This window comes from Danio aesculapii, chromosome 22 (genome assembly GCF_903798145.1).
Source record: "Danio aesculapii chromosome 22, fDanAes4.1, whole genome shotgun sequence".
Lineage (NCBI taxonomy): Eukaryota > Metazoa > Chordata > Actinopteri > Cypriniformes > Danionidae > Danio > Danio aesculapii.
In genome coordinates, this window is record NC_079456.1 from 4,162,710 (window position 1) to 4,177,100 (window position 14,391).

At 39.0% G+C, this 14,391-nt stretch overlaps 1 protein-coding gene across 3 annotated transcripts in view; it reads right to left on the reverse strand.

Moving 5' to 3' along the window:
• ptprsa (protein tyrosine phosphatase receptor type Sa) overlaps positions 1 to 14,391 on the reverse strand; it is a 279,978-nt gene that overhangs the window by 89,321 nt on the left and 176,266 nt on the right. For 2 of the 3 annotated variants that reach the window (XM_056447337.1, XM_056447338.1), the window contains exon 1: positions 4,292 to 5,219. In XM_056447337.1, the coding sequence (XP_056303312.1) occupies positions 4,292 to 4,532 (241 nt within the window). In that variant the 5' untranslated portion in view covers positions 4,533 to 5,219. Of the gene's footprint in view, positions 1 to 4,291; positions 5,220 to 14,391 lie in introns of those variants that run through there. The other variant, XM_056447339.1, reaches the window with a different exon arrangement.

The window sequence follows — 14,391 nt, forward strand, 5'->3', positions numbered from 1 at the left end:
TTACCTTTAATATGCCCCGGGATTTTGAATCCTTAACATTTTGGCTTTGGCTCTGCATTGTATGGATTTGAATGGCAGAACGGTCGAGAGCTTCATTGTCAGGCAGCAACAATGAAAGATTAGCAACTTCATTGAAACAAGAAGAATCGTAATTTCTGTTATTAATTCGCCACGAAATAGGAGAGAACTCGATAAGTCGAGGCTCGCAGTGGGATTTCGTCACATGGAAGCAATTAACTTCCATGCCTGAGGTAGACGACTAACAAGGAGACCATCAAGTTCAAATATAAAGTGAAATCTGAAAAGAGCAGCTAGCCATTTTAGCTATTTCCGAGCATGACATTAGCTAGAAAATGTTAATTCATTTGAGACTGTTGAGAAAGCAGTTATGTAGGTTGCTAACACACTACGGATCATGTAAAAGATTTTCATTCGCTACTCTTATTTCCTATAAGAATCTTCAATGTTATGGCTACAGCTCATTCTGATTAGCATGCAGCTAAGGAAAGCTAATGCGCTCTATCTACATGCTAGGAAGCAGTAACAAGCTATCAGGGTAAAAGCGCCACAGATATCACAGTGGGAACGCCCGGATATGAGAAATAAAGCTCTGCCAATAAATGCCAGACCCTGAGAGACAGAGTAGCGGCAAAGCGCACTTCATTATTTATACCCCCAAATCATGTGGCGTCGCTCCCCTCCCAACAACACCATGTCTGTATAAAAATGAATAATTTAGAGAGCCATTTAGTCTCAGACATCACGAGATAGCCGGCAACACGTTAGCATTAGCCAAGTGAAGCAGAGGGTCTTGTTCTGTGTCATTATCCTTGACAGACAGACAAACAGCCATCTAAAAAACTCACTACACTTAGAAGAGGGATGAGATATCAGTCGAGAACTATCCATCCGCACGATTGGACAAACTTGTCTGACTAAATGCAAGCTTTACGCTTGGTTTGTCATTGTAAAGCTAAAAAAATGCCAATTTATGAAGAGCAACTTCCCCTCACCCCATACCACAACTGATAAGGATGGGTTGTTGATGTTGCATTGCATTTTCAGTCACACAGAAATGAAAATAATTAGTATTATCATCATTTAAAATGCTGATTTTTTTTTCATATGACACCATTGGACATGTTTACGGTACAATTGAGTAAAACAAAGTGAAAGTGAAAGAATTGAAGTTGGTGACAATATATTTTCTCCAACATCTGAGTAATTATTGTTCTATAAAAAGGAAAACTTGTGTTTTTTAATGCCTTATTTATGTTTTAAGTGTGTTTAGATATTTCCACTGGAAAAACACCCTCACAAAGTCCTAAAAAATGTGTGTGGGTGAACATAAACGTGGTAAATAACATTCCTGGATGCGAAACAGCAATACAATTGCAGTGCCTAGCTGCATTAGCATAAAGAGACTCGCAAACAAAGCATCAGCTTTTGTTCTGGTCCAATTTGGGGGGTTTTAATATGGCAATGTAAGAAGCGCACTGGCAACGAGGGCTCAAGCGATGATAAATCCTCAGTTGATTGAGCCTGCGGACTGCGAAAGGGCAAGAGGCAGTCAGTCATCACGAGGATATATCGCTAGCTAGTTGCTGCTGAGGAATAAAGTCTGTTTTCTGGGGGGCTGCATGTACTGCGGAGATCATTATATCTGCCACAGATCCAAACTAATTAGCAGAGCGACATTGCAAACCAAAATGCAGCTTTTGTGTGCACGAACGGCTTTGTAATTCAGAAGATGGCAGGAAAACTGTCTGAAGAAAGTCACAACAATGCACAGAAACACAAACCACATCTAACAAGCCAGAACAAAAAACAAAACAAAAAGGAGCACGAAACTAGGGGTGCACATTACACAAAAACCACAACACAAGGAACGGACTAAATGAGTCGCCAACAAAGGCTCAAAACTGTCATTTTGGACAAAACCAAGGAAATCATAAAACACACAAGGAATGCACGACAGCCAAAGGAATTGCGTTTGGAGGCATGCAAGCGCAGTTACATTCTCCCATCATGCATCAGTGCTCGTTTGCTTTCCAATGCGAGATCATCATGACAGCATGTGCACATAAGCAGTTTCTCTGGGCAAAAGCAATACTGAAGGATGCAAACGAGAAAAGGCCCCACAATGCAAACGTAAACGTAAAAAACGTAAAACGAACCCGAATCAGCGGGTTAGTTTATACTACTTTTAAATGCATTTAAATTTCACAGAATTTAAAACTGGTTTAGCAGCTGGATTTTAAGCTCCGAATTGCCAATGATCAGTCATGGTTAAGGTTTTAATACACTCTGATTTGTCGTTCTTTTCTTTTTTTTTTTTTAATGTGGGTTAAAAAAAGTGAAAAAAGAAAAAACACACCAACCTTCTCGAAGCTCTGAGGGATGTAAAGGGGTTGATGCAGAACACAATGACATGAGGAGAAGAGAAAAATAGGGGAAACACAGAGAGAGTAAAAAAGGCCACCTCAAGGCTTTTAGCTGCTACAATTCTCTGACTGATGTCGCCTGATTATTTCTTTTTTTTGCGTGACACGCCTTGACCTGCTTTGACCCAAACAGTCTGATTCACCCCAGCGGTTGCTCGCAAAAAGCGCTCGACCGCTGGAGTCAATTCAAGCATGTTATAACAATGCAAAATTACAAGGTCTTTAGCCACCTGAAGAGCTGCCGCTGCGGCTTTAATTACAGAAACAAAACAAAGAGACAAAAACAGAAATCAATGAAACCAAATCAAAGCGAGCGTACAAATAAAGAGCACATAATTAGCATTAAAGTTAGCAGCTACAATCAAGACACCCGACTCTAAAAGCATGTGGCTATTGGAATGTAAACGCACAGTAAAAATGTTTAGAAATGGGTTTTCTCCGTCGTAGCTGCTAATTTCAAGCGCAGTCAATTCTAGAACAGAAAACATTTTTATTGTACTCGATAACTGAGCTTTGAAAACAAACCAAAAGGAGACGGGATACTCTCTTAATGCAGTATGCGCATAATCAGTGAGAAATTTGCATGGCTATGTTGAATTAATTACCGCTGCAGAAATTTGAATGGATTTCAGAAATCTCCAGTCACCTAATTACTGAAATGTCACTAGGAATCAGATCAAATGTTACTGAACATCTAACACTGTTTAAGGGCTTGGAAATATCGAATGTTTTACCCTACCAGGTCTTTAAAACAGAGGTAAATGGGGTGTGTTTACATTAACTTAACTGTCGAGTATAAGATTAATGCTTATTACATTCAAAAATCGGACTTATCTGATACAGATCACCAATGGTTATTATTGATAATCTCAATGACAAAGGATCCATTTTATGACTTGTAAACCTTCTCAAAAACTGCCTGTTCGCCTCAGGATCATTCTGCCATCATTTACTTATTCCAACGTTGATCTGAACATTTATCGATTCTTCTCTGGAATACACAATAAAATTGTTTACACATTGCTCGAATAACCTGTTGCTGAAATATTTGTATTCTGCAGATGCAGGCTGCATTGGAATGACGTGTGAATGATGACAGAAATTTCGCTGAAACCATAGCCATCGTCTTGAGATGGACCGCCCGCATCTTCTCTACTGAGAGAACAATAATAACTATAATAATGAAAAGACAACTCCCTGACCCATTTCATAATGTAACGGCGAGTGAATAATTTATCCGGAACAAAGTTATTCGGTACACAGCGGGTAAAAAAACCTCATCCCATATGCTGTCTTTTTTAATATGCATTCAATAAATAATACATGCGCAAAATGCATCTCCCTCGATTTATTAAAGTCATCAACCTGGAGATCCTCTTAAGGTTACCGGCGAGAGCCGTCTGTGCTAATGCAATGCCTTAAAACAGTCTCAGACGTTCCATTACAATAATGACTATTGAACCAAACAGAGAATGTTAATTATTTAGATCTAGCAATTAGCATTTTGAACAAAAACGTATACACTTGTGATTAGCAACATGCATACATTATTTTTTGTTGCAACCTTTTTACCTTTTCAGATGGAGTTTTGATTGGTTAAGTGCATCGGCCAATCAAAATCAAGACTTACCGTCATCCTCTTCAACCTGAAAACTTGATTACACGACATTACCTGTATGACCCCAAGCTTCCGTTGGTCAAAGAGAAGACTGAAAACTACCCATTAAGAATTGAAATTGTGCATATTCAGTTACTGAAATATACAACAGGTCAAGTGACCAGTCGTACTTAAAGGCATCTAATTGGTTGTTTTTTTTTTTTCCGATGGGCTCCAGGCTTCTCCCTACCTCGCACATACAAGTTGGCAGGGGAAGAGTATCGGACGCCTTCCACATTTGACGCCACACACTCGTACTTCCCCTGGTCCGTCTCCTCAGTGTTTTCTATTTGCAGGGCACCTGGGAGAGCGAAGAAAAAGTACACCCCAAAGTAAGGGATGAAAGACAGAGAAAGAAAAAAAGACGGAGAGAGAGGGAGAAGAAGACAAGCTATTAGTGGTTTGAAAGTAACAAGTCTGTCAGAAAGCATTTGATTTTGTATGTTTGGTGCAGCATCGTACGCATCCTCATAAATTGCTCAAAGGCTTTTCCCGTTTGAAAGCAAACTTCGCCTTTTAACGCGATGTGTTGAATCTGAGCAGTTCCACACTCAAGGCAAGAAAATATTACACTGATCTAAATGTGTCCGAACGCATCCCCCGTCAAACGCAAAGCGAAAAAGGACTAGCAGCTATGTTATGGTGTATGCAGGACTGCTGGATCGCATCAATCAGTGTGTCGGGAAGTATCAGGGTGTGGAAGTCGGAGGAGATAAAGCGCCGCTCGGTCCCGATGGGAGGGCAGTTGGTGCGGGTCAAGACTGAGTGTGAGCCGAACATCCATTAGTTCATGTCGAAATGCTCTGCGCAGGGGCTGAAGCCTAGCACAACACTTAAATCCCACGGCATGAATTATTTCAGCCGCTCCCCCAGGAGCTGTAGTGGTAGTACTCATGTCAGTGCGTACAGTGGAACTGAGAATGGCTATTGGCTGTACATGATAAACACTTAATATTCCACTAAATCGCACCCCAGGGTTCGGCTGTAAAGCCAAGGTCGTTGCCATGTATGCCAAAACACATGCAAATCAAAGTTTGAGAGGGATCAAAACGCTAACACTTTAGCTCAAGCACCAATTCCCTATATAAGCTAGTGGCTTAGAATTTGGCTATTAATAATTGCCTGATATTAGCCGTTATTTAAAGTATGATCGTACTCTATATCCTAAATTCCAATACCTAAACCTCAACTACTACTTACAAACTATTACTAAATAGTAAACTAGTAGTTTATTGAGCATGGTGTTAATGGTGTTAAAAGTCTAAAAGGTGAAGTCTTAGTTAATGTTTTGTTAATAGTGAGAACTCTACCTTAAAATAAAGTTAGACTATCAAAAAACACTAAGATGGACTGAGAGTCTGAAGAAGGACTTCATGCTTTTTTAAGTGATTAAACCTATGCTGCTAATTCACCATGAGTTCCCCCTGCAATAACCAGATGACATATTAAGAGTGTTATTCAGATTATTCTGTGCCAGTGGCGTAGTGTTTAGTGTGTCGACACATGTACTCCGGTGCTCACGGCGACCCGAGTTAGATTCCCGCCTCGTCCTATGCCGATTCTTCCCCTCTCTCTGCTCCCCATGCTTTCCTGTCAATACCCTCTACTGTCCTATCCATTAAAGGTGAAAACCCCCAAAAAATTATTATTAAAATAATTATTAAAAAAAAAAGAATTAAGGGTAGGCTTTGTCAAGCAGCTTTGATCCTTGATTCTTCCAGTTTATAAAAGCATCATTTTCAAGGTAATCAATGAACTAGTATGCTTTCTTTCCCCACCGAATTGATGAAGTGTAACTTATTTAAGCCAAATCCCAAAAACCCAACTCCAGAAGACATATTTAAACTGCCCAGTAAAAACGTTTTGCATGCACCTGTTCCATTACATCTAATAAATAGTTTTGAAGGTTCTTAACAGTATGGGGGATTGGATTTTTGCCTCTTTAAGCCATATTTTCAAAGGCTGTTAACAGAGAAGTATGCTTTTTGTCACTAAGATACTTTGGTTACCAGTAGGTATTCATTTTTTTAGTATATAGTAAATGTTAGCCATTCACAAAATAAAAACTAAACTAAACCTAACAAAACCATAAATGATACTAACTAAAACTAATGGAAATAAAAACGAATGGCTAACACTTTAAAGGGTCATGAAACACCAAAACACATTTTTTGAGATGTTGACAGTCATATATATATGTATATCCCACGCTGTTAAAAACACTATTAGGGCACAAAAAAGTGGAAATATGTTTGTTTTTACGTAATTTTGAGCAAATTCTAAGTGTCTTCTTTTAAAAAAGATGCAGTTCCAGTTGGTGTTGATTGTCCTGTCTCTATAGATTTGGTAAGTGTGTGATCAGTGTTCTTTGTTTATGTTTATTAAGAGGCAAATTAGTTCGTATCGTCAGCAGTACTCTTTCAGTGTTTAAAGATATACCTTAGTCAAAATGTTTTAGTTACTAAGTTTACAGTTCATTAACATCACTACAATATTATGGACTGAAAGATCCGCTGTAAATGCTGCTCTCCGAATGTAAACACGTTAATCAAACTATTAGCCTCGTGTAAGATTTTCGACGCATTTTGTGACAGGATGGTCTATACACACACGGCTTTCTGACAAGTGCATATTTCTGACTACCTACCAAGTGCATCTAAGCTACCAAGAAAACGCAGAGGTTTTTTTTTTCTCCCATTCGCTGTGTGGTATCAAACATTCCATTAAATCCAACAGTTCCTCGCATTCAATATCTCGTTTGTCATGGGGGCATGCACAAAATGTTCCTAAATGAAAGTGAAAGTGCCAAACTGCAGTTAAAGTTGACAAATTAATAATTTGGCAAATAATTCAATTACTGATGTCCATGTAAACATAGTCAGTCTTTCTCCCCTGCGTCTGTAATTGTTTTTCCTCTGTGAAAATCAGCGTGTGCTCAAACCGAAACTCCCATTTTTAAGCAAACCCTTCCCTCTTTCCCTCTCCCAACACTCCCACCTAAACAGAGCTGGACTCACCCACTTTGGACTTCAAACTAGAGGTTTGAAAACACCCTGCTGAGACAGGGGGGCTTCATAGCCCTTTAAAATAATGGTCCATTAGTTCATGTATTTACTAACACGAACATACAATTAGTAATACATTTATTACTGTATTTCTTCCTGTCCGTTAAACATTACTTAATGTTATTTAAGTGTTTGTGTCTGTTAACAAGTACAACTCTGAATTTTAAAAATGTATTAGTTAATGTTGATTGATAAATGCTTTACAAGATTATTCATACTTAATTTTAGACCACTATTCTGAAGTGTTACCAACCAATGTAAAAAATGCAAAACTATAATAATCTTGAACCCACCCCTAGCTGATTCTTCTTTTATCTGACTTTGAGTGCATTTCGACAGGTAGCATCAACACAGCCCTCGCTCCTGGAGAGACATTCATTCTGGCCGAACGAAGACGTCAACCGTCGGCTGCCGCCACATGCGGTGCCGGGACATCAGCAGCAGGGACTCCCGCTGCGGTTTAAGCGCACAGTCGGCATCCTGTGGAACATTCTGAGTGCCAACCAGATTCTGGCTTCTGGGTCGATGACTCACACCTGCTCACGGCGGATCAACAGCATGATGGGATCAGGGAGTTTAGAGGCGTGGCAGGGACACACTAAAATGGAAGGTGGATTCTAAAGTGTGTGTGCAAAAATGGAAGGTGGATTCTAAAGTGTGTGCGCTTCCACATGGATCGTTTGATGTGCACATTGCTGGGCAACAGCGGGCGGCTGGGCAACAGCAGGTGGAATTGGAGAGCTTTCTAAAGTCTCCTCAGGTGCGCAGTCCAAGGGGACTTGCTCACGCAAAACCTGTGCTATGTGATGCGACGGAAAATCTGGGGGAAATCTCCACCAGGCCTTCATTCTACATCCCCCATCAATTCTGGAGCCTTCGAATGTAGAAAACAGGCAGTAATATTAATATACAGTCCATAATCTGGACCACGTTAGTCGGTAATGACACTCCTCAAAGCGGGTGAAGAAACAACTTTAACCCTCTGTGGTCTGAGGTTATTTGTTATGCTTTGACATGACATTTGTGCTTATCTCACCTACTTATCACGTAGTATTGGCCAACATGTATTTTTTTTTTGTATTCAGCACAAACTGTGCTACAATAACATGTGAGAAATATTGATGTAGATGCTTCTTTTCTAAAAAAAAATATTATGCATGGTTGGAGAAAAATATTGAGCTGTAATAAGGTCCAAAAAAAAACACACTTAATGGGCCTTATGTGAAAATTATTCTCTTCTCTCATTCAAAGAAATCATTACTATGAATTACATTTTGAAACGTCTGTTTTGGGTCAGAATACTGTATGCATGGGAGTGACAATGGTCATGAATAATTTACACCTGGAGAGACAAAAGACACTCCCCCACTGGCTAATCTTCACCCATCACAGGCATTGTAAAGCAATGTCCAGTCACAAAAGCTGGCCCAAACTAAATGCTTGTTGTATTACTGGCTGTATTATGACCATGTAAACACTATGGGTAAACAATGTATGTGCACAGCAAGCACAAATATATATACAAATATATATATATATATATATACAAATATATATATATACAAATACAAATATATATATATATATATATATATATATATATATATATATATATATATATATATATATATATATATATATATTTGAAATGGTATAAAACGTGTTTGCAAAACTGTTGTGATAAAAACTATCCATCATTTAATAATAATAATAATTATATATACATAAATAACCAAAAGAAATATTTTAAGACCTTTTACATATATTTTGCTTAAATAATTGAGCCCTTTGTTAACTCTTTCTAAACGTTTGACTGGATCAACTATGTTAAAATAAAATAAATAAATAAATAAACACGTATAACATGCGTCACATTCGGAATAATGCAGCATCAGATAATGGTAGTCCCGTGAGGTTAAATGGGTCATAATTCCAATTTATTTCTGAGATTGAAAACTACACATTCTAGCCAGCGCGCGGTGTTTGTGGGCGTGCACAAGTTCAGGCAGCTATCGTCATCATTTGTGTTAACGGCGGCCATGGGATAAGCTGGCGTGATGTGCGCTCTGCCAGGAGAATTCTATGTATTACCTAGCTAAACAACATTTGTTTTTAAAATGAGTTGGAAAGTGCACCTTTCAAGCATTATACAGGTGTATCTCGTGTATGTCTCTCGTATTCGTGGGGACTCCGCTGCTTTTTCTGACCACAGTTTACATCTTGTGTGCATCTGACTTGGACGACTGTAATAACAAAGCCTTGTGGGCGTGGTCACATTAAAAATAATGCTTTATCAAATAATATTTGTTTTCAACATGCACTCGCTGCATTTAAAAGTAGACACTTCAGGCTTTCTATAGATATACATCTCATGTCTGTGTGTGTTGGTTTTGCGGAGTTTTAGTGCATTTTATTGACGCGTTTCTAAAAACAGTTCACAGAGAGAAAAAAGAAAGAACGTGCACACTTTTTATTTTCCCTATTTTACAAAAGCTCACACGTTTGTTGTTATTGTGAGTGTACATAAAAAAGTAGACCCCTAACAGATTCGATTGATGTATTGCTATTTTCTGTACGATCAAAACTGAAAGTGTCATTTAAGTTCTTTTCAGCGTTATCAAGAGAAGACGCCTCAAACCTTGTATTCGTGGTTGCCGAGGGTTAAATACAATCTGGAAAATCTGGTGGTAAAATGTTAACATAGTCCATAATCTGGATATTAATATTAATATGTAGTCTATTATGTTTCACACACATCCATCAATTAGCTTGTTTCCTTACATGGCCTATTCTTCAAAACAAGACAAGACATTTATTTAATGTTATTTACTTAAGCCAAAAACCCGGTGCTACACGACACGACAGAAAATCTGGTGAAAATCTCCACCAGCCCTCCGTCCTCCTTCCCCCCCATCAATTCTGTAGCCTACCACTGTAGAAAACAGGCACGAATTTTAAAGTTATTGGAGCAGGGGCTGATAAATAAACCATGGCACAGTGGCGTGCCAAGCTCTTGGGAAGCTGTGAATTCTCCCCGTCTCACCATTGCTGGAGTCGTAATTGTAGCAATGCCCTTTTCTATGAAAAGCAAGCTAATGATTGAGTAATGTCATTGAGGAAAGAACATAGCACACCCTAATGCAACACAAATGAATTCCCAACGGCTCTAAAGCAAGCTAAATTTCTCAGGGCTCCTTCCTGCCTGAACCTGACTATTTTGGGTTCTCCTGCTTTCTATTCAGCCGATTTGACGATTCCCCACTGACTTCATTACATATTTGCAGCTGTGATTTTTCCCCCCCTTGCCTGTTTCCGCTTGTGTTCAGATAAGTTCACTGAGAATGTATGATTCTTTAGCTATCTCTCTCAAATCGATCAATCAATATTCTTGTCGTTACTGCTCATTACTATGGAGAGGAAGAGTTAGCATAAAGCTAATGAAGGTTTCTGTGTTCTTTCCCTAGCTAAAAAGAGCATTTTACAACAACAACAACTCCCTGACTATGCTCAACATGTCAGAAAGTGCCTTTGATCCCCTCTCTCTCTTCCCTCAAATCTCTCTTACACCACTGCCTGAGAATGTTTTCAATTATTATCTTTAATGTATAATTACATTTCGAATTCCCATTATCCATCCTGCCCGTGGTGTCTTTGAGGTTGCCAGTGTAGCCTTGTGTTAGCAGCACAGCTAACGACAAAATAAGCTGTTATCTTACTTTAACCAACAGTGTCGAGCTCAAAGAGTCCCGACGCGGCACAATAGCCTACATGATAAAAAGCAAGTGGAAGTCATTTTCCCCGAATATCCGTAGCAAGACGCAACCAGCTTGCTGACATGAGCCCGCAAGCTACGAGCTATTATTTGAAGCCGAACAATAACAAGTGCATTAGTGGATTCCAATGCCTCCTGCAAAATGTGAGTGTAATATGCATTTCCCGAAAGTGAAAGACGGATACTCCACTACTGACAACCAGGTCAATTTAGATGGAGAAATTGCCGAAATTGGTGGAGTTTGCGGGCAACACAATCGAATAAGTACTTTATAAGAAGTACGTAGGGATGTGCTGGTCCTGGTGACTGACATTTCCTCTGCTTTTCAGACACAAATAATGCACAGGCCTGTGATGACGAAGGCTGTATCCAAAATTGCCCCCTACCACTACCTACTTAAAAGGAAGCTGCAATTTCTAGTGCTGTCCGAATGCATATTGGTCGTTCTGAAGTTACAATCAATCCTACAATGCACCGCAATAACGAGTGTACAACTGATGCAGACATCCCAAGTCTCCCGGATGTTCCGGGAGTCTCTATGCATTGCGGGGATGCCTGCAAACGAATGATAATCTCCCGGAAGTCATCTCTTCCCGTTCTTCAGATACGTCGCTTAACCCCTGTCCCCCCTGCCCCACTCTTCAGATATGTCAGGAATTAAGTATATAGGGGCACAAGACTTCCGGTTATCATACTATGCCCCTAAATCCAACTAGTCACGGATTGCAGAAAGCTCTTTTGGGAAATTCTCCCCTGCTTCTGAGTCAATATGGACAGTTGTCCTTAAAACTGGCCATTAAGAGATTTAGTCACGCGCAGCAGGAGTTTGCGTGCGCTTGTGACTGACGGACACGCAGTATCCATTGACCTGCGACCGGTCGGGGCTTTAGCGGTAGGTTCTGTAGACACAAGTCTTGTCATCACCCGTCATCCATCCCATCCCGGATCATGGGGGAAAACAGGCCAGGGCTGTCTGTTAAGTGGAGTCGGTGTCAGAGGCAGATCTGCTGGGGCGGAGAGCGTGGCAGCCAGGTGTGGAGTCTAGGGAAGCACTGAACCGTGACTAGCGCTAGCATGCAGCTGTCTATTACAACCTGTGTGTGTGTGTGTGCGCGCATGACAACATGCTTGATTAGGCTCAGTAACAGCTTTCAACCTGACCATCTTCAGCACACACATTTTACCAGCATCTACGGTCCCATTTGTGTAGTTCAATTAGCATTTCTGGATCCCCGAGGCTCTTCGCTGGTTGTGAAAATTCCAAACAACCCAAAACAAATGAAAATGATTAGCTGTACTAAGAGCTACAGAATATAACATAAGTAAATATAAGTAAAAATGTAATTAAATTCAATTAGCAGGAGATGGTGGGGCAAATCAAACAATTCACTGATGCGTCGTCAAAAACGCAAATCGATTTTATGTCAAAACCTTGACATCTGCACATTGATGCCCCTTTGACCACCAAAATAACAACACAAAGTATTATAATATAAGAAATGTTTCTGAAATATATCTGAAAGCTTCAATTCTGAATGTACATTGGATTTTGTACCCCTATGATGAATAAAAACGACCTTGATGTCAAAAGACATTAAATTGACATCTAACATTGGTGTCAAAATTAGCAATTATTAATGATTAGCAGATCGATTACTTGTTTCTTTAAGATGCCAGCAGTCATAAATGGATTCCAATCATAAACAAAAACACAGAAACTCTAATTCTGCTTAAAGTTTGAAAGAAATATTAGCACAAATGTAGAAATAGAGAAAAAAAAATCATATGTCAGGAACTGTTTCGGAATTGAATCGTGACTCCCTGAAGTAAAATCGAATCATGAAGTCCCTAAAGATTCCCATCACTATTTAGCAAACCCCTTTTTTCCAGCATCTACATTTTCATTTGTGTAATTTCATTGGCCCAGGTGATGCTTGGGCATTAGGAGTAAGAGAATCAAAACATTAAACTGATGCATCAGCAAAAATACAAATCGATTTGATGTCAAAATGCTGACGTCTGTTTGACGTTCACTATAGCAGTGTTTCCCAACCCTGTTCCTGGAGGCACACCAACAGTACATATTTTGTATGTCTCCCTTATCTGACCCATTCGTGTCAGGTTTTGGAGTCTTTTCTAATGTTCTGCTGAGTTGATTCAGGTGTGTTTAATTAGGGAGAGGTTGAAAATGTGTACTGTTGGTGTGCCTTCAGGAACAGGGTTGGGAAACACTGCACTATAGCATAGAAAGGCTTAATTCTGGTTAAAGTGGCAAAAGATCTATTTGCACGAATGTAGAAATAGGAAAAAAATGTCAAAAACTGTTTTGGAATGAAATCGTGACTCGAAAATCGAAATTGCATCAAGTACCTAAACATTTCCATCCCTATCCAGCTAACACATTTATTCCAGCAACTACAGTCTTTCTTGTGCAATTTAGTTAGCTCAGGTGATGCTGAGGCATTAGGAGTAAGGCAAAAATATAAATCGATTTGATGTCAAAATCTTGACGTCTATTTGACGTCCAAACATTGATGCTTTTTTGACCACCAAAATAACAACACGAAGTATTATAACATAAAAAAGCTTTCTGAAATATATCGGAAACTTCAATTCTGAATGTACATTGGATTTTGTATCTCTATGATGCATGAAAACTACCTTGATGTCAAACAGACATTAAATCGACATCTAACATTGGTGTCAAAAATACGTAAAATTTGAATTTGACGGTAATGTTAGATGTCAATTTGATGATCAGCACATTTATTTGCTGTTTCTTTAAGATGGTAGCACTGTCATACCTAGATTCCAATCATAAACAAAAGCATAGAAACTCTAATTCTGGGTAACGTTTGAAAGACGTATTAGCACAAATGTAGAAATAGAAAAAGTATGTCAAGAACTGTTTTGGAATCGAATTGTAACTCCCAGAATCGAAATTGTATCATGAAGTCCCTAAATATTCCATCCTTATTCAATACATTTCTCCCAGCATCTAGTTTCATTTGTGTATTTTAATTGGCCCAGGTGATGCTGGGGCATAAAAAGGCAAAAATGCAAATCAATTTGATGTCAAAATCTTGACGTCTATTTGACGTCCAAACATTGATGCTGTTTTGATGACCACTTTTTCTGATATATATCTGAAAGCTTCAATTCTGAATGTACACTGGATTTTGTATCTCTACGATGCATGAAAACTACCTTGATGTCAAATAGACATCAAATTGACATCTAACATTAGCATCAAAAATACATCAAAGCAATGTTAGATGTCAATTTGATGTCTATTTGACATCAAAAGCATAGAAACTCTAATTCTGGCTAAAGTTGGAAAGACGTATTAGCACAAATGTAAAAATAATAAAAAAGTATGTCAAGAATTGTTTTGGAATCGAATGGTGACTCCCACAATCCCTAAAGATTCCCACTCCTATCCAGCAAACACAT